This window comes from Ahaetulla prasina, chromosome 10, assembly GCF_028640845.1.
Source record: "Ahaetulla prasina isolate Xishuangbanna chromosome 10, ASM2864084v1, whole genome shotgun sequence".
NCBI lineage: Eukaryota > Metazoa > Chordata > Lepidosauria > Squamata > Colubridae > Ahaetulla > Ahaetulla prasina.
The window spans coordinates 29,264,244-29,291,795 of record NC_080548.1 but is presented as its reverse complement, the minus strand read 5'-3'; the positions used below and the strand labels follow the sequence as shown (position 1 = coordinate 29,291,795).

General features: G+C 45.7%; 1 protein-coding gene across 2 annotated transcripts in view; it reads left to right on the top strand.

Annotated features, from left to right (window-relative positions):
- The window catches only part of LOC131204636 (carcinoembryonic antigen-related cell adhesion molecule 1-like), a 61,748-nt gene extending 44,090 nt beyond the window's left edge, over nucleotides 1-17,658 (top strand). The window contains exons 5-8 of one of the 2 annotated variants that reach the window (XM_058196096.1): nucleotides 6,102-6,225; nucleotides 10,670-10,722; nucleotides 12,529-12,557; nucleotides 14,726-17,658. In XM_058196096.1, the coding sequence (XP_058052079.1) occupies nucleotides 6,102-6,225; nucleotides 10,670-10,722; nucleotides 12,529-12,557; nucleotides 14,726-14,848 (329 nt within the window). In that variant the 3' untranslated portion in view covers nucleotides 14,849-17,658. The remainder of the gene's footprint in view (nucleotides 1-6,101; nucleotides 6,226-10,669; nucleotides 10,723-12,528; nucleotides 12,558-14,725) is intronic. The other variant, XM_058196097.1, reaches the window with a different exon arrangement.
- The last annotated feature ends 9,894 nt before the right edge of the window (nucleotides 17,659-27,552 follow it).

The window sequence follows — 27,552 nt, the reverse complement described above, 5'->3', positions numbered from 1 at the left end:
ACGCCCTCCTGGAACCTCTGCATGAACCCTGTACTTACCTGGCATCCAAAATGGGCCATGTGGAGACTCCTGGGAGGGGAGGGGTGGCGTGGGCAGCCAAAAATCAGCTGGCCGGCACGTGCATGCACGCTGAAGCTAATCTAGGGCAACGGCTCGCTTGCCCGCAGATATGGCTCCTCATGCCACCTATGGCAAGCATGCCCTAGGTTCGCCATCATGGATATAGACCATATAGAAACATACAGTATGACTCCCATCATATGTTTCTATATGGTCTAGATCAGGGGTCTCCAACCTTGGTCCCTTTAAGACTTGTGGACTTCAACTCCCAGAGTCACTCAGCCAGCAAAGTCCACAAGTCTTAAAGGGACCAAGGTTGGAGACCTTTTGGGTCTAGATCAGGGGTGTGAAACTCAAGGCCCGGGGGCCGGATCCAGCCCCGCGGGGTGCTTAGATCTGGCCCACAGGGCCACCCTGGAAACATCAAAGGACCGGCCTGTGGTGCCTCTGCCACTGAAAATGGAGCTGGGGAGGGCCGCCTGCGGTCCACCCGAGCTCCGTTTTCACTGGCAGAGGGTTGCAGGAGGCCATTCCAGCCGAAAACGGAGCTCGGGAGCCCGTTTTCAATGGCAGAGCACTCGGGCCACCATAGGCGTTCCCGACATGAGTGACGTCAAGCTAGCCCCGCTCACCCTGGCCATACCCACCCTGGTCCCCCGGGGTCAAACACAACCCTGATGCCAGCCCTCAATGAAATTGCGTTTGTTACCCCTGGTCTAGATTAATATTTTTCAACCTTGGCCACTTTAAGCGGTGTGGATTTCAACTCCCAGAATTCCCCAGCTAGGTGGCTGGGGGAATTCTGGCAGTTAAAGTCCACACCGCTTAAAGTGGCCAAGTTTGAGAGACACCGCTCTACGTTTAAGAGCAGGTTTTAGGATTGAATTAATGTTATATTGGTATGTCATGGATTTTATATTTGGCTTTATTTACTCCGTAATCTTTTCCCTCCCTTAAGTTTCAGCATGTTTTCACTGCTGCCATGTATCATAAGGGGAGAGTCAGCATAATCTCTGGTGCTAAAAGGATTCACTGGCGCCTTTTCCATCTAATCATTTTCAATGCAATAAAAGGCAGAAAGCCTTTTAAAAATGATACGTGGTATTTTTTTTTAAAATGCATTCATCGGAAGCAGTGCTACTAAACCGCTCTTATAACATATGTAATTTCTTTATTGTGGTATTGTTGATGTATTATTTTTGTTCCTTGCACTTCACTGCATTGCAAATAATGTGCTTTTCATGCTTTGTCGTTCAAACCTTCCCAGTTGACAAAAAAAAACGCACTTAGGGTTTTAGCAAACACACATACACACACACACACAAAAAAAAAAATCAATGCCCTGATAGGAAAAATTAATTGTCAGAGATTCCAGATGCAGAAGTGGAACAAAACAGTGGGAGAGATTAACATTTTTCGCTTCTCTTTGCCAACCTCGGCAGGCTAGTTAAAGGAAAGAAGACCAGATAAAAAAAGCTAAGTAAATAAAATTGTGGTTGGGTAGCTTTTGATTTACAAAACTACTCTGTCACTGCGCACCCCTTGCAACATAGAAAAATTAACCTGTGGGCGTCGGGAATACCAATTGAGGCCTTCTATCTTTGCTGCTGAATAAAATATTGGAGCAACGTTCTCCCCAAATAGATTTTTGCTTTGTGTGTTACTAATGTTTTACACTGGAGCGTACATAGGTGTGTTTGTGGTGTGTTTGTCAGGGAGAAAATTGGTTGAGAAGGTGTTATAAAGGTATATTGTGGGGTAATACGCATAATAATACCTCTTCTATTGCATACGGATTTGGGATTCTCCATGAGTTGGTCAATCTTGCTGTGACTTTTAAGAATTGGGCTATCTGGAGCCACTGTGGACATGGTGGGGGTTGTCATGTCCCACTCCTCCGCTGACGGCCGGGTCAGGGAAATCCGAATCAGGCGTCCCTCTGCAGCTCTGCCAAAGTCCTAGCAAAGTCCTCAGGGCAGGCAGGAGACCAGAAAGTGACTTCAGCAAGATATGTTTAGACTTTGCCTGACTCAGAGAATGCCAGAAAGCAGATCCTTTATATAGGCCATGGGGTGTGGCTCCATGACTCAGCACTTATCCAGGCCTGCCCCTCCCTTCCTTCTGACGCCGCCGCCTATCAATTTTTCTGAAGCGAGGGTCACTCCAGTCGGCAGCTGTTGGTAATTGGCCTCCCTCAGGCTCACATGCTGTGGGGGAGGGGGAGGGGTCTAGTTGCTCCGTTTGCCTGGGCATGGAGCCAGAGCTGGGGGCTGGAGGTACTTCTTCCTCCTCAGCCTGTTTGGGCATGGAGCCAGGGCTGGGGCCGGGAGGCATACTAGGACATTCCTCAGCGTTCGGAAGCAGATAAGAAGGCCCCGGCTGCGGTGAGAGCGGGCAAGACACAACAGGGGTAGAGGGGATAGAATCATAGAATCCTAGGGCTGGAAGGGACCTTGGAGGTCTTCTAGTCTAACCCTCGGCCCATGGCAGGAGATGCTACCATACCTTGCTTTCCTTCATACTTTTCTAGGATTTGCAATCTACTACCTAACAAGGGAACGTCTATGGCAGTGATGGCTAACCTTTTTGCCATCATGTGCCGGGGTGGGGGGGTGGAAAGTTGTCAAATGGGCAGTTTTCGGTTCCAGAGGACCTCCGGGGGGGGCGAGGCCATTTTTGCCCTTCCCAGACTCCTAGAGAGGCCCTGCAGGCTGGAGACATCAAAAAAGCAGGCCTTCCGGTCCCACCAGAAGTTGTTGAGTTCAGCGTCCAGAGGATTTCCAGGGGAGATGGGGAAGGCTGTTTTTGCCCTCCCCAGACTCATAGAAAGGCTCTGGAGCCAGGTGAGAGAGAGAAACGGGCCTTCACCACCACCACCACCACCACCCAGGCCCTCCGGAGGCAGGAAACAGCTTGTTACCATAATTCTGGTGGGCCCAGAAGACCCAAAAATCAGCTGGCCGGCGCACACATGCATGCCAGAGCTGAGCTCACATGCCCACTGATATGGCTACGTGTGCCACCTATGGCATGCATGCCATAGGTTCGCCATCACGTGTCTATGGAGATTCTCAGTCATCCAGGTCGGGGTTCTCCCAAAGGTGCTTTTTCAAGAGGCAACGGGACTTTCTTCATTGTTCCTTGAAGACCTTTTGCTTCTCATCCCAGAAGCTTCTTCGGTTCTTAGACAAAAAGCGAAACGTTTTCAAGGCAAAACAAAAGAAACGAGGGGAGCGATAGCACCCAGCCAACCTTGGATGTTCTTGAAATGCTCAGCAAGGTTTTTACCTGGTTAATAACTGAATAACAGAGTTGGAAAGGACCTTGGAAGTCTTCTAGTCTGACCTTCACCTGCCCAAATGGGGGTTAAGTTAAGAACCACATTTCTGAATAGAATAGAATAGAATTTTTATTGGCCAAGTGTGATTGGACACACAAGGAATTTGTCTTGGTGCATATGCTCTCAGTGTACATAAAAGAAAAGATACCTTCATCAAGGTACAACATTTACAACACAATTGATGGTCAATATATCAATATAAATCATAAGGATTGCCAGCAACAAGTTATAGTCATACAGTCATAAGTGGAAAGAGATTGGCGATGGGAACTATGAAACGATTAATAGTAGTGCAGATTCAGTAAATAGTCTGACAGTGTTGATGGAATTATTTGTTTAGCAGAGTGATGGCCTTCGAGAAAAAACTGTTCTTGTGTCTAGTTGTTCTGGTGTGCAGTGCTCTATAGCGTCGTTTTGAGGGTAGGAGTTTTGAGGGTAGGAGGAATTTCAAGTCCATCTTAAACCCGAACACTTGGGTGGGTGACTTTGGGCCATTTCTTCTCTTGGTCAAACTTACCTCACAGGACTGTTGTTGTGGGGATAATGTTAAAAGAGAGTAGACAACTCACAACCTGCTAATTTTATTCTTTCAGAGATATTTCATTACTAGTTTCTTTAATATCTTCCACCGTGAGAGAATTTCTGACGTATGGTTTTTACTGGTGTAGTTGTGATATGCATTTGTCTGCAAAATAGCTCATGTTGACCGGGAAATATTTTACGACATATTGTATTATGTGTGTCAGGTGTGAAATATCAGATCCAGATGTGAAGGCCCAATTAAACGGATGTTTTGCTAAAAAAGCGTAGGCGCAGGAATATTCTTAACTACTGGTTAGCCTTATCTTGGCATCAGATAAAGAGTCAAAGGAATTCAAGAGATTAGTCCATTTGTGGCTGCCTAGAAACACTGCTAGGCTAATTGCTCTCTTGACTCCGCCCGCCCCTTGGTTTTGCCACTCCTTCTCCCACATTTTGTCATAAAATTATCTGGTGATCATTGAATGTGATAAAATATTTTATAAAATTTTAATACCGTAAGAGTCATGGGTTGCTAGTGTTTAGATGCATTCTGTAAGTTAGCTTATTTGAGGAAACTTGGTTCAAAATGTTTTTGTCCTGTGATACACTGTTTTGCCCAGTTAAAGCTTACAGGAAAAAGAGTTTTAATACCATATACCATTAAATGTTTTTGGAAATCGCCATTGTGTTGTTTTAGCACTACCAGTTGATAAGAATTTGTGAATCTAGAATGACAATAAACTTTTAAATAAGGTAGTCATGGAATTCCATCTCCACAACACCTAAGTGTTCGTTGGGATTGTTTTGAGCAAGTATGGCAAAAGCCTTCATTCTCACGTTATCTCCTGCAGGTGTTGTGACCCAGGCTCACTTAGTCATTAAAAGACACAATTAGTCTTCAACAAAACTATTTTATTAGAACAGCTGAGAATTACTTCATTCCCAGCTTAGTCCAAATTAATTCCAAAACAAGTCCTTCAGAAAAAGTCCTTCGGTCTTATTTATTTATTTATTTTATTTATTTTTCATATTTATTTATCACAAACCTTTGTCTTCTTTGGCACCATGCCAAAGGCCTTTCTTGGCAAAGCCCCATGAAGTTCAGAAACAAGAGACGCCGAATAGAAACAGATGTAGCAACATTGCTTTCCTACAAAGAGCCCAAGAGCCATTGCTGCTCTTTTAAGCCTTATGGGAGGGGCCAATCATCTCCTGGCCTTACTCCCAAGTCGTCCTTTTTGCTTTAGCTGCTCTTGCCTTCTGGCAGCTGTTGGCATGCATGCACTAGGAACAGGCTCCTCCTGTTCCTTTGCCTCTCTGCTGTCCGCCTCTGGAGGCTCCGGAGTCCACGCATCGCTCCCAGATGGCCCTCGCCCCATCTATGCCTCCGATACAGAGCCCTTGTCCGGGCCTTCCCCTGACTCCAGGACTGGCCCATTGTCCTCCCCAGCCTCCTCACTATCTGACTCCACTGCCAGCTCCGCAGGCTACTGGTGGACCACAACAGGAGGGTCACAACTTCTCCTTGTGTGTCAGTGTTCAGAAGCTATATCAGGTGTGGAAAGCGGAAGTGACAAGCTGTTGTTTGGTGTATGGGGTTGTGTTAGCATCCAAAGCTTTTGATGTTATCCTTTCTCCCACCAAGGCAGTATTTCTCAATCTTGATCATTTCTGGATAAGTGGACTTCAACGCTCAGAATTCCATTGCCAGCATGGCCACTGATAAGAATCCTGGCAGTTGAAGTCCATATCCCTAAAAATAGCCAAGCTTGGGAAACACTGTATAGTACTAGAGAAATATCTATTCTTCAGATGGCTCTTAAAGGTGTCAGGGCTACAGCTGCATTGAAATTTTCATGACAGTGAGAACAATTAACCAGGGAGATGACTTGCCTTCCGAAGTTGTAGGTTTTCCATCACTGGAGGTTTTTAAGAAGACAACCATTTGTCTGAAATGGTACAGGGTCTCCCGCTTGAGCAGGGGGTTGGATTAGAAGACCTCGAAGGTCTCTTCCAACTCTGTGATTCTGTTAGATTCCCATCTTAGCTTCGTGTTCAGAAGATACCAGGCATAGAGTGGGACTTCCACTGACGTTTACCCGCCTTTTCCCCCAGTGACTTACTCAACAAAACGTCCATAGCTATGCGCTCTCCAACCTTCACATGTCTTCTCTGACAGACGAGAGTGCGATACAGCCCCGTATGTCGGCTGCAGCCATTGCTGGGACAACTATCGGTACTGTAGCCGGAGTGGTGCTTTGCGTGATCGTTGTCTACGTCCTGTGGACCAAGGTTTCCTGTTGGTAAGTCTCCCACCGAGTCGGCGTTCCCGATCTTCTCGAACTTCTCCAGGTCCTTCCTCCTCTTGGGTGCCTGGTTTTGCTTAACTTTGGACTTGCACTCTTAAGGGGCTGGTGGCACCAATTTCACCAATTGTTGTTTTCTTTCCTCCTCCTTCGCCTCGGATTGCAATCTATCCTGGTACAACCTTTTGGAAGCTCTTAAGGGGGCAAATGGCAAGCACACCAGCTCTAACCAGGCTTACTCTAGCTTCAAAATGGGATCTGCTAAGGAACAGAGTAGGTATCCGCATCCCAGTAGATCTGGGATTAGATTCAGTGCCCATTGCTGAATCTAATAATTCTAATAGACCGGAGCACAATGGGCCATAAGAACAGATTAACCTCAACCGGACACGTTTCAATTTCCAAGGCCTTGCAGGTATGTGGAGCTATAATCCCCGTGGATGAGCCAACAGGTGTGCTGGCTGGGGATGCTGGGAGCTGTAGTCCCAGTTCATCTTTGGGAAAGGCTGGAGTCTTTCCTGATGTCTTAACTATTATAAAATATTAAGACATTGGATTTCTGGGGAGGAAGGCAGTTTGCATAGAATTTATGAATGTTTTTTTTTTAAATAATATTTGTAATTATAATATTTGAAAGATCCAAAAAAAAATTATTACCGGTTCTGTGGGCATGTCTTGGTAGGCTTGGTGTGGCTTGGTGGGCGTGGCAGGGGAAGGATACTGCAAAATCTCCATTCCCACCCCACTCCAGGGCAAGGATACTGCAAAATCTCCATTCCCACCCCACTCCAGGGGAAGGATACTTCAAAATCACCATTCCCACCCCACTCCAGGGGAAGGATACTGCAAAATCACCATTCCCACCCTACTCTGGGGCCAGCCAGAGATGGATATGTGCCAGTTCTCTGAACTACTCAAAATTTCCGCTACCGATTCTTCAAACTGCTCAAAATTTCCGCTACCGGTTCTCCAGAACCTGGTGGATATCACCCCTGGTTCAAGGTCAAATTAGGGGAGAAGTATAAGGGAGAGCGGTGCCAAAATGACAATTTGGGGTATTAGCAAGGAAATAGCGACCAAACGTTTTACTCACACTGATCTTATGCCATGCAGATACAGTATATAAGGGCTGGCTGCAAGGGCTAGGAATTTTGGGAATTGTAGTTACAGCACATCTGGAGGGCACCTAGGTGGGACCAGAATTTCCAGCCAACGAGGCCATCCAACTTATCTATCATTTAAATATAATATCCCATTGATTTGAGCTTCAAACCAATGTCAGAGAAATTTCTCTGAAAAAAATTGGCCTTACTCTGTTAAGTAGGGGCCAAAATTGTGGAAACCTTTTGGGGAAAGTGTATTTTCTAAAACTATTTATTTTATTTATTTATTTTTCAAATTTTTATACCGCCCTTCTCCGAAGACTCAGGGCAGTGTACAGCATAAATAAAACATAAATATCAAAAAAGTTAAAATACAATACAAGTTAAAAATCTGATTCAAATATGCTAAACGAATTAAAATAGAAATATAAAACTCTAAAAATTTTAAAAGCCCCACTGAAAACCCTCAATAAAATCATTAGGCCAACCCTGCTTGGTGAAACAAGAAAGTTTTGAGCTCGCGTTTAAAGGTCCGAAGTTCAGGGAGAAGACGTAGCTAATAACACCACGGGGGTTTTTTTTGAGTCATACCCTAAAATTGTATATCAATGGAAAGATAATTTAATCAAGAATGTAAATCACTTTTATGAAGGATTTGCTATTAGAATAGCAGTTACAGTATAAAGAAGAAAAGTGAAACACATAGAAAAAATGAGATATGATCACCATAGAAAAATGAGATATGCAAAAATGATCCCCATGTCAGTTAATCCTTCATTGGGTAATCTTTAGCATGAATGAACGGCCTTACAACATCTTCCCATAGAGTGAACCAAGTCTTTGAGTTCAGCAGCTGTTATCATGTGAAACCAAGATGGAATGATGGCTTCTATTAACTGGGTTTTATTGCTGGGTCGCAAGTTCTGATTAACCAGTTTCTTTAGTCAGCTCCATAGATTTTCAATTGGGTGAAGGTCTGGGCTATTCCCAGGCCATTCCAGCAATGGAATAGGATGATCTTGAAACTCCAAAAAACAACAACAACAACAACAACAATGATATCACTTAGTCATTAAAAGACACAATTAGTCTTAAACAAAACTATTTTATTATAACAGCTGAGAATTACTTCATTCCCAGCTTAGTCCAAATTAATTCCAAAACAAAGTCCTTCAGAAAAAGTCCTTCGGCCTTATCACAAACCTTTGTCTTCTTTGGCACCTTGCCAAAGGCCTTTCTTGGCAAAGCCCCATGAAGTTCAGAAATAAGAGACGCTGACTGGAAACAAATGTAGCAACGATGCTTTCCTACAAAGATCCCAGGAGTCATTGCTGCTTTTTTAAGCCTTATGGGAGGGGCCAATCATCTCCTGGCCTTACTCCCAAGTCGTCCTTTTTGCTTTAGCTGCTCTTGCCTTCTGGCAGCTCTTGACAACAATGATACCTTGATGAACGTATCTTTTCTTTTATGTACACTGAGAGCATATGCACCAAGACAAATTCCTTGTGTGTCCAATCACACTTGGCCAATAAAATTCTATTCTATTCTATATTATGAGCCATCAAACTTCAAAAATACACTTTTCCCAAAAGGTTTCCACAATTTTGGCCACTACTGTTACTACAGCCCACAATTCAGGTAGGCCTCAATTTACGATCATTCGTTTAGTGGTCTATTCAAAGTTACAACAGAGCTGGAAAAGTGAGTTATGGTTGGTCCTCACACTTATGACCATCACAACGTCCCCGTAGTCATGTGATCAAGAACTGGGGTCATGTGGTCGCAGCATCCAAGGGGGTCCTGTGACCATAACTTGCAACCTTCCCGGTTGATTTCTGGGACGATCCCATTGTGTCTTGCTTAACGACCGCAGCAAAAGTGGTCACAAACATCGGCTGCGGTGACATGATGCCTCACCTAACAACTGTACCGCTTAACAAACAATTTTCCAATCTCAGTTGTGGTCATAAGTTGAGGACTACTTATAAACCTATCAGCGGGGTCAGGTGTGAGTAGTGAGCATGTGCATAGATGCCAGAATTCCAGTCAAGGAGAATATTTGTAGCTCAGGGTTGAAATGTGGGGCCCTTGGTGCTCTCTGAGTTTGGAGGTTTTCTTGTCGACGTTTCATTACCCATATTAGTGACTCTGGTGAAGTTATCTAGTTGAGTAATGACCCGGCTTCCAAACACGACAGTCCCAAGGATCAGCCCATAGATTTCCACTGCTCTCCTCTCCTCTGCCTTCTGCGCTTCCATGCATCAGGCACTGGACCCAGCTGTTCCTCCTCTTCCTCATCAGCCACCTCCAGACCTGGGGGCCGTTGACTCTCCATCTGAGGACTGACGGATGGCCCGGGCTCCGCCTCTGTTTCTCTCTCTCTGACAGCTCCATTCCGTCTTCCTCCTCGGAGCTCTCAGGTTGCCTTGATGCTGACCTTGACTCCCACGCCGCCGCCTCCTCTGATTCGGCTGCTGGAGGGCCCGGCGGCCGACAGGCCACAACACAAGTTCAGAGAGCACCAAGGACCCCTCGCGCCCGAATCCTCTTGGCAGCAGCGTCTGCAGGGAAGCCTCAAACTGGCAAAAACAGCAGAGGCGTGCCAGTACTACCAAAGCATCGGCCGTTCATTACGATCCCACTACTACTACTACTATCTTGATTTTTGGATTCCTTCCATGCAGAGCTTAATGTCAAGGTTCCAGAAAAACCTTTTCTGCATAAAAAAAACTCAGAAGCCATTGTCTTTTAGTGTTCTTTACTAGCATGAGGAAACTGGCACACGATGAGTGAAATTCCAAAACTGAACTTCCGGATTCTTTTCCCCGTTATACAAACCCCAAGAGTCCCACCCCCCTGACCCCTTTGCTGGTCACATGGTCCCACGTTCTCCCTGTTCATTCGAATATCTTCTCGCCACTCTTCCTGCAGATGTGAACACCATCCGACCTTGACCGCTTGAAGAATGTTACCATACCCCTCAGCCCCCCTTCTTCCCCTCAGGGGAAAAATGTGGCAGCGTCTGGAACCCTAAAGTCTAGTATGGTTTCCAGGCCTGACAGGCGTCCCCCCTTGGAAAAGAAGCTATATCCTAGGAAAGAAAACAAAGAGTTAATCTGCAAATACAGATGCCGTTAAAAATAGAAAACTTTTAAAAAATGAAAGCCACAGTAGTATCTCTGGCCAGATAAACAGCAAGGAAGGGAAACCCCGGGTGAATTTCTAAGAAGCGTGGTGGGTGGATGTTTAGTAGTGCAGGATCCCAAATAACTGTCTGGCTATGTCGGGAAACGGATCCCCGCTTCGTTTGGGGTCACACGTGTCTGCTGTTTATTTAGGAAGACGGAACAGCACGCATCCAATGGAAACATACCCTCGGGACCCGGCCACAGTAAGTATCAGCCCGTGGGCCGGGCCGGGATCTGTATGACGCATGCGTGTTTTTGTGATACGGTCTCCCTGCTACTAACACTTCGCTTCACCATTTAGGGGAGCCTCTCTAACATTGGAGAAAAGGTGGAGGAGATTTCCCTGCACTCTTTAAAGCAGTGTTTCTCAACCGCTGGCATTTTAAGAGGTGTGGACTTCAACCCCCAGAATTCCCCCAGCCAGCCACCCTGGCTGGCTGGGGAATTCTGGGAGTTGAAGTCCACACCTCTTAAAATGCCAACGGTTGAGAAACACTGCTTTAGAGCCGAAATGTAGGAGAGCAGGTTTCTCCATCCGTAGCCCTAATGCATCCTGGGGAAATTCCTGCATGACTGGGGAATTCTGGGAGTTGGCATCCATGCATCTTAAAATGTCGGCGGGTTGAGAAATACTGCTTTAGAGCCAAAATATAGGAGAGCAGGTTTCTCTATCTACAGCCCTAATGCATCCTGGGGAAATTCCTGCATGACTGGGGAATTCTGGGAGTTGGAGTCCACGCGTCTTAAAATGTCAGCGGGTTGCGAAAGTACTGCTTTACAGCCAGAGCGTAGGAGCCTAGGTGTCTTCATCGGCAGCCCATATGCATCCTGGGAATTTCCTGCATGCTCTTATGGTACAGGGTGGGTTTTTTCCCCAGCTGCTCTGGCTCCTATTTACAAAGGGAATATCCTTCTCTGACTTTACTCTTGGCATCTTGGTTTTCGGGGGGGAAAAGCTACTGCTTTTGTCGGGGTTCATCTCTCCTCTTCTCCCCTGTCCATCTGTGGTTGTCCTTCTGTCCTCACTTGCCCCCAAAGCTTGAATCACTTGGGATTTCTGCTGCTATATTACATGATAGTTTCATGGAGGGTGGAGGGATGAAACCCCACAGCTCCCCAGAGGTGGTGAGATTAGGCAGGATCCTTTGGAGAAATGGTTCTTCATCTCCGTTGAGCTTCTGCTGCATGGATACAAACATGAAGAAGGCATGTTGGGGAGGTGGGGAAGCTGTTGACCTTCGTTGTCTACCCCTGCATTGGCTTGGATGGTCCAGACCTTGACTCAGGTAGGAAGGGGAAGGTAGGTGGGTTGAACCATGGGAGAGGCGAGAAGAGCCCCATTCTAGAACTCTCCAGTCCCTTTTGTCAAATCAACAGTGGTCTTCCGTTGATCTTCCACGATCTGGGCTTTCCTGAAGTTCTTTAAGAATGGAAGGACCATTCAACGGAAGCGAATCTGTAGCTTGGGATTGAAGAGTGGTCTTCTTGTCATCTTCTGAGCTCGATGAGCTTCTCATTTCAAGACCCAATTCTACACCGAAACCATCGAGCGTAGAGAGCCTTCAAGAACTCCACCAGAAGGGACTTTAACCATCTTGGCTCTTCCTTCCCTGGCCTTTAGTTGAAAATAATAATCTAGAGCAGGCAGCTTTAAGACTTGCGAACTTCAACTCCCAGAATTCTCCAGCCAGCATAGCTGAAGTTGAAGTCCACAAGTCTTAAAGCTGCCATGTTTGAAGACCTCTGATCTGGGGGCGGGGTGGGGGGGAATGAATTTAGTTGGAGATAACTTTGGCACGGAGAGAAGAAATGTGGTGTTTTCTCCATGCTCTGCCACGTCTCTTAAACCAGGAGGGACTGATTTAAGGGCCAGCATATGTGCTTTCAGACAACAGTCCATGCCTGTGTGTGTATCTCTTATGGGCATGGATGCAATTGTTTTTGTTCCAGTTCCCTGATTTTTTTTCTCTCTCTCTCTCTCTCTATCCTGTCTGTCTCTGTCATTTCAGACCAGGTCACTGATACCAAATCCAAACCGGTAAGAATCCTTATCATTTCTATCGTCTCCAGATTTCAAGGTGGAAAGAAGGTCAAGTCAGAAAACTGGAAATGTTGAGGGTCTAACTTTAGAATCCCTTTTCAGTCTTGAGAAAGAGAGAGAGATGAAGGGCCTGCTTAAGAATGGCCCACTATTTCAATCATGCTGCTTTGCTTTCCCGGCACTTCGTTCTACAGACTTTGGCCAAGCAGTCATACCAGGGAGTCCTCGACTTATGACTTGTTTGTTTAACGGCGGTTCAAAGGGACGACATCCTTGGAAAAAGTTAACGACCATCATAAAAATTATCATAAAATCCGGCCTGATTCAACTTAATGACCCGCAACGACTGAAAGTCTAGTTATGGTCATAAGTCAAGGACTGCCTGTACATATCTCCAGATTATTTGAAAACTAAAAAAAACAACCAAAAACCAAATAAGAACTTGCTGCATTCTGTAGACCAAGTTGCTACTAAGGTGCATCGTATTATTACCATCGTTATTATTTCATCGTTAATATCAATTATTCCCTGGGCAGGGGTGAAATCTACTTACATTCTCTACCGGTTCGGAAGTGCGCGCACCATCGTCATTATCCAATTTTAGACCCTCTGTGCATGCGCAAAGCCTTCTGTGCATGCGCAGATGGTCAAAAACAGGTTACTTTCTGGTTAAAACCAGGAAGTAATGACGTCCAGGCAGATGGGCGGAGCCTCATACTGCTGCCGCTACCAGTTCACCAAACTAAGTGCCGCCGCCACCGGTTCGCCCGAACCGGAGCGAAACAGTAGCATTTCACCCCTGTCCCTGGGTGATCATAACTTAATGGATTCTAAAGACTCAGGAGCCCGAGCAGCTCTCCCCAAGGTGAGTAAAGTATAGTCCCAGTTCAGACAATCAAGAGGGTCCTTTTTTTTTTTAAACTCTTGGGTAAGTTTGGGTAAGTTAAGTATTTCTGTAGTATAGTCAGTTGTTGGCCGCGGAGATCCAAGAAGAGTTTTAAGAAAACCAGATTCAGTTGTGAGTTTTCTGGGCCTCTTACAAAAAGCAGGAAGAGTTGCCACACATTCTTTTTCTCTTCCAGTGCCTTTAACTGGGCACCGCTATTGGGGGGTGATGATCAGGGGTGGGCTTCAAAAGTTTTAGCAAGGGGTTCTCTGCCTGGTTGCTGGGTGGGGATGGCCTAGTCATCCTCCTGCACCATGGGGGGGGGTTTGCCCTCTCTGGGCTCCGGAGGCTTTCCTCAAGCCTCCGAGAGAGCGAAAAGGGCCTCCCCAGGCTCTGGAAGCCCTCTGGAGCAGGGGTCTCCAACCTTGGTCCCTTTAAGACTTGTGGACTTCAACTCCCAGAGTCCCTCAGCCAGCAAAGCTAGCTGAGGAACTCTGGGAGTTGAAGTCCACAAGTCTTAAAGGGACCAAGGTTGGAGACCCCTGCTCTGGAGGCTGGAAATGGGCCTGAACTTCTGGTAGGCCCGTTTTTCACACTCCCCCAGCCTCTGCGCGTGCCCTGCACTTACCTGCATCAAAAACAGGCCACGTGGGGACTCTGGGGAGGGGAGGGATGGGTGGGGTCAGCCAGGAGTGGGATTTGGGGAGTTCTCCGAACTGCACAGAATCTTAGCTAGAGGTTCACCCGAACCTCTGCGAACCCCCAGTAATGATGCTTTAAATGAGCAGAATCCAAGCAAAACGACCATTAAAAAACCTCTCGAGAAAACAGGAGCAAGATGCAAAAAGAATTAAAATAGACAAGCATGAGTATTTAAATCATAGCTTGACAAATTACATGTGGGGGGTTTTGTGTGTGTGTGTGTGTGTGTTTGTGCGTGTATTTTAAAACGGACTTCTCGTGCTTCCCGAATCGTTTGCCGTTTGGAAGGGAAGAACACGGTGTGCTGTGAAAACTCTGAACTAATGTTTGCTATGCCTTGTTTGGCACCCAAAGGCGCACAATTGTTGTGCCGTCGTTGCTATTCCTGTTTCTCGTTCCTTCCTTCAGTGGAGAGCTGACGATGCAAAGGGAAGGGCCAATTCCGCACAGATTTTCACCCTGACGATCCGAGAAAGAGAGAGGGCGCGTTGTCCGTTTCTCCTACTGTTCTGTGTCCTGGGTTCTAATCTCTCCGTCTCTTCCCCCCCCCCTTCCCTCCGCCTTCCTCTTTTTACAGGGTGAAGAAGACGTACAATATTCAACACTAGCTTTCAACACAAAAACTACTTCTCAACCACTCTCCAAATCCCCCCGGCCTTTGGACAGCGGTATCATTTATTCTGAAATCAAGAAAAAATGATTGCGGATTGATCTTTGTCTGGGAGAGGGGAGAGGTTATTTAACCCCCCCCCCTCCACTCCTTCTGCTTCCTTCCTCTTTCGGCTGGGTTCCAGTGGCGAGCTTTGATGTGGAAGACGGGAGGATAAAAATGATCTTCTCCAAGAAGGAAGGACAAGAAACCACTTCCCAGGTGCTCGATTACTGTCCAGATGCCGCCTCGCCTCTCAAGTTGGATGCAAAACAGCAACAACAGCGAAGTTCCTCTCCAGGATGTAATGAAAGGGTTGGCAGCCTCGTGCGAGAGCCAGCACGTACATTTTTTTTTATCATGTTAAGACTTCCATGTGTGCGGAGCGGGGAAGCCGTTTCATCCCACCCACCCACCCACCCACCCCCCCAAACGGCAGGAAGCAAAACAAGAAGGTTGCATTTTTCGTTCTCTGCCTTCCCCTCCCATTCTCGTCCTCGCTGCGATTCCCGAGTTGTGCCAAACGGTTCTTTGTTTTGTTTTGCAACTTGAGTTTTGGTGTTTGCCAGCCAGCTGTGGCTTCTAACCCTCCTGGGCTTTTTCGTGCCACGTGAAAAAAAAAATTTTTTTTTTAAAGGTCTCGTTTCCTCGGAAAAGCATATGACGTGCTGCCGGCCCTCATTGTTTTTCTGAAGGCAGAGGAGCTGATTTCCCCCAGCCAGATTCCTGCCGCTTTCTAGATCCTCAAATATCCCTTGGCATTTATTTATTTTTTTTAATCGATAGGTAGATCAGTTGGGCTTCTGTTCTTGCAGGCTGCGGTGGGAGGCGGTGACGACAAAAGGGCATTGTGATTTTCCTTCTGGAACCGTTCTTTGTTTTCTCCAGATCAGCTACACCAAATTAGAAGACACAAATAAACGAAGAACGATCAGGCGCCAGATAGCAATGAGGGAGCGATGAGGTTCCTGTTTGAAAAATAACTTTTCCCAGGTTTTGTTTTTTTTATTTTTCTCCTGCCAACTGGCATTTGCTGGGGGCAGGAGGGAACGAAAAAGGTGAGCCCCAGGCAGACAGGAATTTAGTTATCCCAGTGAGGTTTTCCCGTAACTCCAGATGAAAATGACTTTGGTGCTTGGTTGACAATTCCAGAACTTTGGATGATCTTTCTACAGAAAAAGCTTGGAAGACCATCTCTTTTTGAGCTGGTCCCAGCTCTTCAGATCGACATCTGGTTAGGGCAGTACGACATCTGCACGAGAAGAAGCAGCTTTTAAATGACCCGCTAGCGTAGAAGGATTGTAAAATAACAGGGCCCAAATGTCCGAAGAACTCCCCCGCTGCAGAAAAAATAAAAACACTTGAGCTAGGCAGAAAGAAAGGCTGCCTCTTTGAAGGCATCCAAGCAGAGAGAGAGAAGGTGTGTTTAGCCAAGGGTGTCTCCTCATTTCGGGTGTAGGGTGTAGAGGGAAGCAACTCTCTTTTAACAGTTAAACGGTCTGCCTGCTTCAACTTCATGGTATTCGAATTAGCCGGTCTATCTTGTTTCCAAATGCAAGCCATTTAAGGTCTGGAACAGGAGAGAAGAATTTTTTTTTATTTTTTAATATCCACCGCTTGGTGTTAGGATAGCCCAGGGATCTGCAAACTTGGCTCTTTTAAGACTTGTGGACTTCAACTCCCAGAGTTCCTCAGCCAGCAAAGCAAAGCTTAAAAGAGCCAAGTTTGCAGATCCCTGTCCTATGGCATCCCTCCACAATTTCCCAGAGGAGTGGCACTTTTGTAGCTCTTATTCAGAGGACTATAAAATACTCTGGGAGTTGAAGTCCACAAATCTTAAAAGAGCCAAGTTTGCAGACCCCTGGGATAGCCAATTTAGGTCTCCCCTGCCCTTCTTTCCGCCTTCCCTGTTTCTTTCCTTTGATCAAAAAACCAAAAAACAAAAAAACTCTTCAGCCACTCTCTACCTGGCACGATAGCATCTCACACAACCAGGGCCTCGCACGATTTAATTGTCAGGTATGGCTGCACAGCCTGCTGATCGCACGAAGCTTTGGCGCACAAGGACAATGGCACAGTGTTTTGGGAATAAGGACGTCGCATTTAACGTTCCCGGGCTCCAAATGAAACCATCTGTCATCATCTGTGTTTTCTGGAAAGAGCGGAATCTGCGGAGGAACTCCCCATCCAGAGACCTCGTGTTCATTGTCGTATTTGGCTTGGCCGGTTGTTTTCACCGTTGGTCGTTTGAAGCTGATTTTTCGATGGATGTGCCTGGATATCTATTTTTTAATTTAAATAAAAAAAATAATAATAAAACGAGGAGGGAAAAAAAAAAAGAGACGAGTTTGTATATCGTCAGCCCTTAAAAGAAAACAAAAAAAAAATCAGAATTGCTCTCGGGTCAGGGGTGGGCTTCAAAAATTTTAGCAAACCGGTTCTCTGCTCGGTTGCTGGGTGGGCGTGGCCATGGTGGGAGTGGCCTAGTCCGCTGCCTGCACCACAGTGGCGGGGGGGGTGGGCGTTTTTGCCCTCCCCAGGTTCCAGAGGCTTTCCTTGAGCCTCCGGGAGGGCGAGAACAGCCTCCCCCAGACTCCGGAGGTCGGAAACTGGCCCATTTCCAGACTTCCGGTACTTCTGGTAGGCCCATTTTTCGCCCTCCCGGAGCCTCCATCTGGCCCCTGCACTTACCTGGCATCCAAAACGGGCTGTGTGGAAACTGTGGGGATGGGAGGGATGAATGGGGCCAGCCAGTCCTTGCAACTACCGGTTCGGCGAACCAGATGTAAAATTAGCATCTGCTTCACCCAAACTGGTCCGAACCGGCTGAATCCTACCCAGTCTCCGTTGCAGGGGAACCAACAAACGTTCACATCCAGTTTGTTGCCTTGTAGATTTATTGGTGGGGGGGGTGGGGGGGCAATAAAGGAGAATATTTGTAATTTAGGATTGGAATGATGCTCTCTGGTGCTTGGTGGTTTTCCTGCAGACGTTCCATGACCCAGCTGGGTGACGTCATCAGTGCTAGAAGGGAGTGGGGTTTGTAAGGAGGAAGAGGAAGAGGAAGAGGGGAGGAGAGGAGGAGAAGGAGGAGGAGGACTGTGGGGTCCTTGGTGCTCTCTGAGCTTGGTGGTTTTCCTGCAGGCGTTTCATGACCCAGCTGGGTAGCGTCATCAGTGCTAGAAGGGAGTGGGGTTTGTAAGGAGGAGGAGGAGGAGGAAAAGGGGAGGAGAGGAGGAGAAGGAGGAGGAGGACTGTGGGGTCCTTGGTGCTCTCTGAGCTTGGTGGTTTTCCTGCAGGCGTTTCATGACCCAGCTGGGTGACGTCCTCAGTGTCACTAGTAATGAAACATCTGCAAGAAATCAACAAAACTCAGAGAGCATCAGGGACCCCTCAGATTGGGGGGAAGGCAGAATCTTTTTCCCCCCCCCCAAAATCCATAGCCTCTTCCTCGCCTTGGATTGCATGCTGCCAAAAAAAAAAAAAACACGTTGCAGGGAGGAAATTGTTATCTGAGGTTACCAAGTGACCAGAAATGTTAATGTGTATATGTTGGCTTGCATTCAACTTGGTAAGTCACAAATCTTGGAGGGTGGGTGGTAGGAGACAGTCCTAAGACTTCCCGCAGGCACAAGTTTTGACAGGGTTATTTAAAAGACCACAGCACTTTCAGATAACAGTAACTCCTTACATACCTAAATGCTTATACGGCACGCCATAATTATCCTGCAGTGTATAATTAAGCTGTTTCTCTGCAGTCAGTGGGATGCGCAGAATGTTTGTGATCCTTGTACATTTTGCTTATTTCTTTCTTTGTGTCCCATCTTCGTTCCGTTTACAAATAATTCAGGGCAGTTGAATATATCCAACAACACACTTCCCTCTCTCCTATTTTCCCCACAACAACAACAACCCTGCGAGGTGGGTTAGGCTGAGAGAGAGGAACTGGTCCAAAGCCACCCAGTTGGCTTTCATGGCCAAGGCGGGACTAGAACTCACCGTCTCCTGGTGATTGGCGAACCTATGGCACGTGTGCTAGAACTGGCACTCAGAGCCAGCCGTCACCCAGTTGAGGTTATAAGTCGAGGACTACCTGTACTACGGATGGGACAGATTTGGGATCCTGCTTGTGCCGTCATTTATCAACAAGAGAAGCCAGCAGAGGAAAATATTAAAATCTGGACAACTGAACAGCAGTTTAAAATGCTTCCCGTTGTGGGTTGGCAAGGAGACACAGGCAATTATCATCCAATCATGGCGCATAGCGCAATGCATAACGCATGAACATCGGGGCATTTTTGATCCCATGAGCGAGTGAGGACAATTAACCAGTGGAACAGCTTGCCACCAGAAGTTGCCGGTACTCCCATTCACTGGAGGTTAAGAAAAGACTGGACGGCCACCTATCTGAAATTGGTATAGGCAGTGATGGGATTCAGCCAGTTCGCACCACTTCGGGAGAACCGGTTGTTAACTTTCTGAACAGTTTGGCAAACTAGTTGTTGGAAGAAATCATTAGGGCAGAGAACCGGTTGTTAAATTACTTGAATCCCACAACTGGGTATAGGGCAGGGGTCTGCAAACTTGGCTCTTTTAAGACTTGTGGACTTTAACTCCCAGTCTTAAAAGAGCCAAGTTTGCGGACCCCTGTATACAGAACATAATTGCAAAGTAACTTCCCCGTCATCAAACAATCCGGAGACCCACACGAGGTAAGTTGATCCCCGTCGTCGTTAGAAGCCAGCTCAATAGAGTACTCTCTCTATTTACGGAATTGTTTTAGCAACTGGGAGTATTTTATAGTCCTCTGAATAAGAGCTAGAAAAGTGCCACCTCTGGGCAATTATGGAGGGATGCCATAGGACAGCGGTCTGCAAACTTGGCTCTGTTAAGACTTGTGGACTTCAACTCTCCACTTGTGGAGTTGAAGTCCACAAGTCTTAAAAGAGCCAAGTTTGCAGACCCCGGACTATAGGGCCACCTATGGTAAGTGTGCCGGAAGTGGCACGCAAAGCCATCACCTGTTGCTCTCCCGGTTCCGGAGTACCAGCCAGCTGGTTTTCACGCGCATGAAAACCAGCTGGCCGGTGGCCAGTGCGTATGTGTGTGCAGGAAGTTGGAAGATCAATTTCCCGGCGTGCACATGTGCACTGGGCGGCTGCTCTTCTGATTTCCAGCATGCACGCGCATGGATGTGCATTTCGGCACTCGGTGCCGAAAATGTTCACCAACACTGGTAGAGTGCCTCCTGCTTGAACGGGTTGGACCTGAGGACCTCAATGGTCCCTTCCAGCTCTCTCCCCATTAGGGAAATCAGCCTTCAGCAAGTTTTCCGACATTTTCCCACACCTGGCTGAAGTTTTTTTATTTTTTTATTTATTTTATTTATTTTGTCAAACACAATGGTATATTTATTTTATTTTTATTTTTTATTTTATTTGCATTTATATCCCGCCCTTCTCCAAAGACTCAGGGCGGCTTACACTATGTCAAGTATATATACTATAGTATATAGTATATATAGTTATATATACTTATATATAGTATATATAAGCATGAAATAACCATACGAATTGGATACAATCAAAGGGAACAATAGGACAGGAACCATAGGCACGCTGGTGCTCTTATGCACGGCTCTTACAGACCTCTTAGGAATGGGGGGAGGTCAATAGTAGATAGTCTTTGGTTAAAGCTTTGGGGATTTTGGGAAGAGACCACAGAATCAGGTAGTGCATTCCAGGCATTAACAAGTCTGTTACTGAAGTCATATTTTCTGCAATCAAGATTGGAGCGGTTCACTTTAATCTTAAATCTATTGTGTGCTCATGTATTGTTGCGACTGACGCTGAAGTAGTCTTCGACAGAAAGGACATTGTAGTAGATGATTTTATGAGTTATACTCAGGTCATGCCGAAGGCGGCGGAGTTCTAAATTTTCTAAACCCAGGATTTCAAGTTTGGTGGCATAAGGTATTTTGTTGCGATCAGAGGAGTGGAGAACTCTTCTTGTAAAATATTTCTGGACACGTTCAATTCAGTTGACTTTGTAAATATACAAATAGAATGAGACTATTGCCTTACACACTGTAAGCCGCCCTGAGTCTTCGGAGAAGGGTGGGATATAAATGTAAACAAAAACAAAAAAATTGTATTAATGTCCAAAAGGAGGTGTGGGTTCCAGACAGGCGAGCTGTATTCGAGAACTGGTCTAGCAAATGTTTTGTATGCTCTGGTTAGTAGTGTAATCTTTCCGGAGAAGAAGCTACGCAAGATTAAGTTGCTGGCTGGCGACGACGGTAGTTGCAAGTCCAATACCGCTGACGGAGCCTTTGTGTGACTCACATCCCTGCACAGAAAAAGTGCTAGAAACAGGGATATTTCTGTCCCCAACATCGCTAGGCAAGGAAAGTCATAAATCTCCTATGGTTCAAAAACATCATCTCGATGTGCAAAGCAGAAGGTTGCTTTCCGCACCTCGGCGGGCAATGGTGGCACCGGAGGGATGGGCTTTCACAAATAACAGTGGCAATGCCTCCCACTTGGAAATTTAATTTCTGGATGCACCCCTTACACACACAGACGGAATCTGAACTCACACAATTAGGAAACATTAACGTTAAGCGTTTGCAAGGCAAGGCAAGGCAATCAAACCGAGCAGAGAGAAAGAGGGATGAGGAAAATTGAAGCTCTGCTCAATAAATTGGGACAAGGAAGCATATGCATATTTCTCCCCCACCTCTCCCGGTTTGGGGGTGGGTTGGTGGGCAGCACACTTTGGATTTCTAAAATAGTTTCGCTCCGAAGGCGGCCTCTGCCTTGAATGTAAAGAAGGAGAGAAAGAGGTAATTTTAGAAAGCGCTATCTGACCTCCGGCCCCATTCATCTGTCGTGTTGGAAGGGCCTATTTAAAGAGAGGGTGGGCAGGCTTCGGGCTTTGGGGTCGGCTTTGGTGGGGGGGCGTTTGCGGGGATGTGTGTGTTTTTTAAGGTACCACCCACCCTGATTCTCCAAAACGAGGCACGAAAAGGTGTTTTGGAAGAATAGGATGGTCCACGACAAATTTCTGTCTCTTGAATGCTGAATTTTTCATACCGTTGTTTCTCCAAAAATAAAACCCTGTCTTATATTATTTTGAACCCCGAAATCAGCTCTTGGCCTTATTTTGGGGGAGGTCTTATTATTTTGGGACGCGTGGAGCAAGACGGGGATCCTCTTGCCGTCTTACCTGATTTCCAGCTCTGTCTCTCTAACCCTACCCAGAGGAAATATCGGGGACCGGCTGCGCATGCGGTTAAATAATTTTGGGAGGGCTTATTTTTGGGGAAGGGCTTATTTTCAGATAAGCACCTTTTCACCTCAAAAGTCTGCTCCGAAGTACATATAATCCTTGACTTATAACCTAAATTTCCGTTGCTAAACAATGGTTAAGGGAGTCACACCCAATTTTACGACCTTTTTGTTAACGGTGTGTTAAGCAAGTTGCTGCCATCGTTAAGTGAACCATGAGGTCATTAAGTGAGTCATGCTTCTTCCATTGACCATTGGCCAGTCGGAAGCCAGCTAGGAAGCTCGCAAATAACAATTATGGAATCCCTGGGACTGTGCAACAGTTGAATAGAATAGAATAGAATAGAATAGAATAGAATAGAATAGAATAGAATAGAATAGAATAGAATAGAATAGAATAGAATAGAATAGAATAGAATTTTTTATTGGCCAAGTGTGATTGGACACACAAGGAATTTGTCTTGGTGCATATGCTCTCAGTGTACATAAAAGAAAAGATACGTTCATCAAGGTACAACATTTACAACACAATTGATGGTCAATATATCAATATAAATCATAAGATTGCCAGCAACAAGTTATAGTCATACAGTCATAAGTGGAAAGAGATTGGTGATGGGAACGATGAGAAGATTAATAGTAGTGCAGATTCAGTAAATAGTCTGACAGTGTTGAGGGAATTATTTGTTTAGCAGAGTGATGGCCTTTGGGAAAAAACTGTTCTTGTGTCTAGTTGTTCTGGTGTGCAGTGCTCTATAGCGTCGTTTTGAGGGTAGGAGTTGAAACAGTTTATGTCCTGGATGCGAGGGATCTGCAAATATTTTCACGGCCCTCTTCTTGATTCGTGCAGTATACAGGTCCTCAATGGAAGGCAGGTTGGTAGCAATTATTTTTTCTGCAGTTCTAATTGTCCTCTGAAGTCTGTGTTTTTCTTGTTGGGTTGCAGAACCGAACCAGACAGTTATAGAGGTGCAAATGACAGACTCAATAATTCCTCTGTAGAATTGGATCAGCAGCTGGATCAGGTGTGCATTGTAAATGCACACCGGTTGCCAAGCGCACAAATTTGGACCACAAGATCGTGGGGAACGCTACGACAATCATAAGTGTGAGGGCCGGTCGGAAGTCGCTTTTTTAGGAGGTGGGGCGCTGTTGTGATTTTGAATGGGCATTTAAACCCTCTCAGCATATAGAGACATGGCGGGATGGGGAATTCTGGGAGCGGAAGTCCTCATTGTAAAGTCATTGCAGAACAGTGGTGGGCTTCAAAATATTTTTACTACCAGTTCTGTGGGTGTGGCTTGGTGGGTGTGGCTTGGTGGGCGTGGCAGTGGAAGGTTCCTGCAAAATCCCCATTTCCTCCAACAAAGGTTGAGCTGGCCACACCCACCTTGATGCAGCCCTCAATTTATTTATTTATTTATTTATTTATTTATTTTTCACATTTATATACCTCCCTATCTCCCTAGGGACTCAGGGCGGTTCACAGCCAGATAAAATATACATATAAATACACGATAAAACATCCATTAAAAAACTTATTACATAAGGCCGAATAATTAAAAATAGCAAGACAAATAATAAAACCCCATTAAAACCAAATTAAAATTTAAAATTCTAGTCCAGTCCTGCGCAGATAAATAGATGTGTCTTAAGCTCGCGGCGACAGGTTCGAAGGTCAGGAAGTTGGCGGAGTCCTGGGGGAAGTTCGTTCCAGAGGGTGGGAGCCCCCACAGAGAAGGCCCTTCCCCTGGGCATCGCCAGCCGGCGGCACTGCCTAGCCGATGGCACGCTGAGGAGTCCCTCCCTGTGAGAGCGCACGGGTCGGTAAGAGGCATTCGGTAGTAGCAGACGGTCCCGTAAGTAGCCCGGCCCTATGCCATGGAGCGCTTTGAAGATAGTTACCAAAACCTTGAAGCGCACCCGGAAGGCCACAGGTAGCCAGTGCAGTCTGCGCAGGAGAGGTGTCACATGGGAGCCACGAGGGGCTCCCTCTATCACCCGCGCAGCCGCATTCTGAACTAACTGGAGCCTCCGGGTGCAATGAAATCAGGTTTGACGCCCCTGGTGTAGGGTCTCCTGCTTGGCCGGCGGGTTGGACTAGATGACCTACAAGGTCCCTTCCAACTCTGTTAATCTATTAAAGAACCAAGTTGGGCAGGGATGGGGCGGGGGACCGATGCTCCAGGCGAAAAATTTATTGAGGAGGTTGCTAGGAGTCAAAAACACCTTGATGACCCATCGCCTTATCCAGTTAAATCCGGGAAGTAACTCTGACACAGCTTTTAAGAGAGGATTTTAGGGCGAGGAAGACCTTTACGATGTTTGGCTAAGGCAGACCATCCTTTTATCATTCCTATCAATTCGGAAAGGCGTTGTTGGTTGTGTGTTAAAACGGTAGTAAAGCCAAACATCTCCACCCCTGTTTGTTGAGGAAGAGGACTTTAAGGGAACTTTAGAACAGAGACAATGTACAAGGGATAGCAATCCTACTCTATTATTATTATTATTATTATTATTATTATTATTATTATTATTATTATTATTATTATTATTATTATTATTATTATTTTCTAAGCAACGCCATGGGCGATTTCCCCACTGGGGAGCTTACTTTTCCCCCCCCTTCTCTTTCCCCGTCTCTCTTCCTTTGGTGTTGTGTCTTTTTCAAACCGTCGGCCTGCAGAGAAGAAGTTAACCTCAGAACTTTTGAACCTTCTGGGAACTGTTTTGGCTACAAGAGCCGAGTGGCCTCATTCCAGACTGGGAGGCAGCAGGTTACAAGGGGTAGCTGATTATGCATTAACCTGACCTTGTGTGTGAAGCACCCCGTGTGGAAAAAGCAAGCACATAAATTCCTTTTTCTTCTCCACTTGTTCCTTCCTAAGGCTAATTCAACAGCAAATCTCTTCTCTTTCTCTTTCTCTCTTTGTTTCTCCTCTCCTCTCTTCTCTTTCTCTTCTCTTCTCTTTCTCTTCTCTTTCTCCTCTCTTCTCTTCTGAATGAATGAATATGAATATTTTAATTTGTATACCGCCCTTCTCCCAAAGGACTCAGGGCGGTGAACAGGCAGATAAAATACAGATATACACAATAGTTAAAACATCCCTTAAAAACATCCTTTCTCTTCTCTTTCTGTTCCATTCCATTCCATTCCCCTCCCCTCCTTTTCTTTGTCGTCTCTTCTCTTTCTCTTCTCTCTTCTCTTTCGCTTTCTCATCTCTTCTTTCTCTTCCCTTCCCTTCCCCTCCTCTCCTTTTCTCTTTATTGTCTCTTCTCTTTCTCTTCTCTTTCTGTTCCTTCCCTCCCTCCTTTTCTTTGTCATCTCTTCTCTTTCTCTTCTTTCTCTCTTCTTTCGCTTTCTCATCTCTTCTTTCTCTTCCCTTCCCTTCCCCTCCTCTCCTTTTCTCTTTATTGTCTCTTCTCTTTCTCTTCTCTTCTCTTTCTGTTCCCTTCCCCTCCCCTCCTTTTCTTTGTCATCTCTTCTCTTTCTCTTCTCTTCTCTCTTCTTTTTCGCTTTCTCATCTCTTCTTTCTCTTCCTTCCTTCCTTCCCTCCTCTCCTTTTCTTTTTATCTTCTCTTCTCTTCTTTCTCTTCTCTTCTTTTTCTGTTCTCTTCCCTTCCCCTCCCCTCCTTTTCTTTGTCATCTCTTCTCTTTCTCTTCTCTTCTCTCTTCTTTTTCGCTTTCTCATCTCTTCTTTCTCTTCCTTCCTTCCCTCCTCTCCTTTTCTTTTTATCTTCTCTTCTCTTTTCTTTCTGTTCTCTTCCACTCCCCTCCTTTTCTTTGTCATCTCTTCTCTTTCTTTTCCCTTCTCTTTCGCTTTCTCATCTCTTTTTTCTCTTCCTTTCCCCTCCCCTCCTCTTCTCTTTATCATCTCTTCTCTTCTCTCCTCTCACCTCTCTTTCTCTTTTGCATCTTTTCCTCTTCTCTTTCTTCTATTTTCTCTTCTCTTTTTCTTGCCTTCTCTTCCTCCCCCCCTCCCCTTTTCTTCCCCACCTTCTCAGCTGGTTTCCATTTCTGCCTGGGATGCAAAGCAAGGAACTGACTTCACGAAACCTGATTATATTTAGAACAGACTTAATGAATATTCTTGGTCATAAAAGCCTATGAGGAAGTCATGAACTCCAGCTCCGCCAATGACCTCTCACCCTCCAAATATTTTACTTCAATCATGGGATCTAAAGGATTCCAAAGGTGCCGGATTTTTGTGATTCGTTCTTCCTGCACGCAATACAAGGAAGGGTTGGATGGGGGTTTTTTTTCAGATGGTCTCATCTGGCCAAATTAAAACACACTAGAGAGTTTAAGATTAATATTAAAAAAACAAGTTTGAACTAGCGATGAAGGTGCAGACTTGGAAACAGGGAGATGGTGAGTTCTAGTCCTGCCTTAGGTATAATAATAATAATAATAATAATAATAATAATAATAATAATAATAATAATAATAATAATAATAATAATAATAATAACAACAACAACAACAACAACAACAACAACAACAACAGAATTGGAAGGGACCTTGGAGGTCTTCTAGTCCAACCCCCTGTAGGCAGGAAACCCTACACCACTTCAGACAAATGGTTATCCAATCTCTTCTTAAAAACTTCCAGTGTTGGAGCATTTACAACAGGGGTGTCCAAACTTGGTCCCTTTAAGACTTTTGGACTTCAACTCCCAGAATTCCCCAGCCAGCATGAGCTATAAATATGAGCAAGTTGCTGGCTGGGGGAATTCTGGGAGTTGAAGTCCACCACTCTTCAAGGGGCCAAGTTTGGACATCCCTGATTTACAACTTCTGGAGGCAAGTGGTTCCACTGATTAATTGTTCTTACTGTCAGGAAATGTTTCCTTAATTCTAAGTTGCTTCTCTCCTTGATTAGTTTCCACCCATTGCTTCTTGTCCTGCCCTCAGGTGCCTTGGAGAACAGCCCAACTCTCTCTTCTTTGTGGTAGCCCCTGAGATATTGGAAGACTGCTATCATGTCTCCCCTAGTCCTTCTTTTTATTAAACTAGACATACCCAGTTCCTGCAACCGTTCTTCATATGTTTTAGCCTCCAGTCCCCTAATCATCTTTGTTGCTCTTCTCTGCACTCTTTCTAGAGTCTCAACATCCTTTTTACATCGTGGCGACCAAAACTGAATGCAGTATTCCAAGTGTGGCCTTACCAAGGCATTATAAAGTGGTATTAACACTTCACGTGATCTTGATTCTATTTCTCTGTTTATGCAGCCTAGAACTGTGTTGGCTTTTTTGGCAGCTGCTGCACACGGCTGGCTCCTATCTAAATGGTTGTCCACTAGGACTCCAAGATCCCTCTGGCAGTTACTACTATTGAGCAAGCTACCACATATACGATACCTGTGCATTTTGTTTTTACTTTCTTTCATTCCAAGATCAATTGAGATCAGAATGGAGAGGAACGTTCCCTCACTCGGGCCCACCAAAGGAGACCAAAATTGG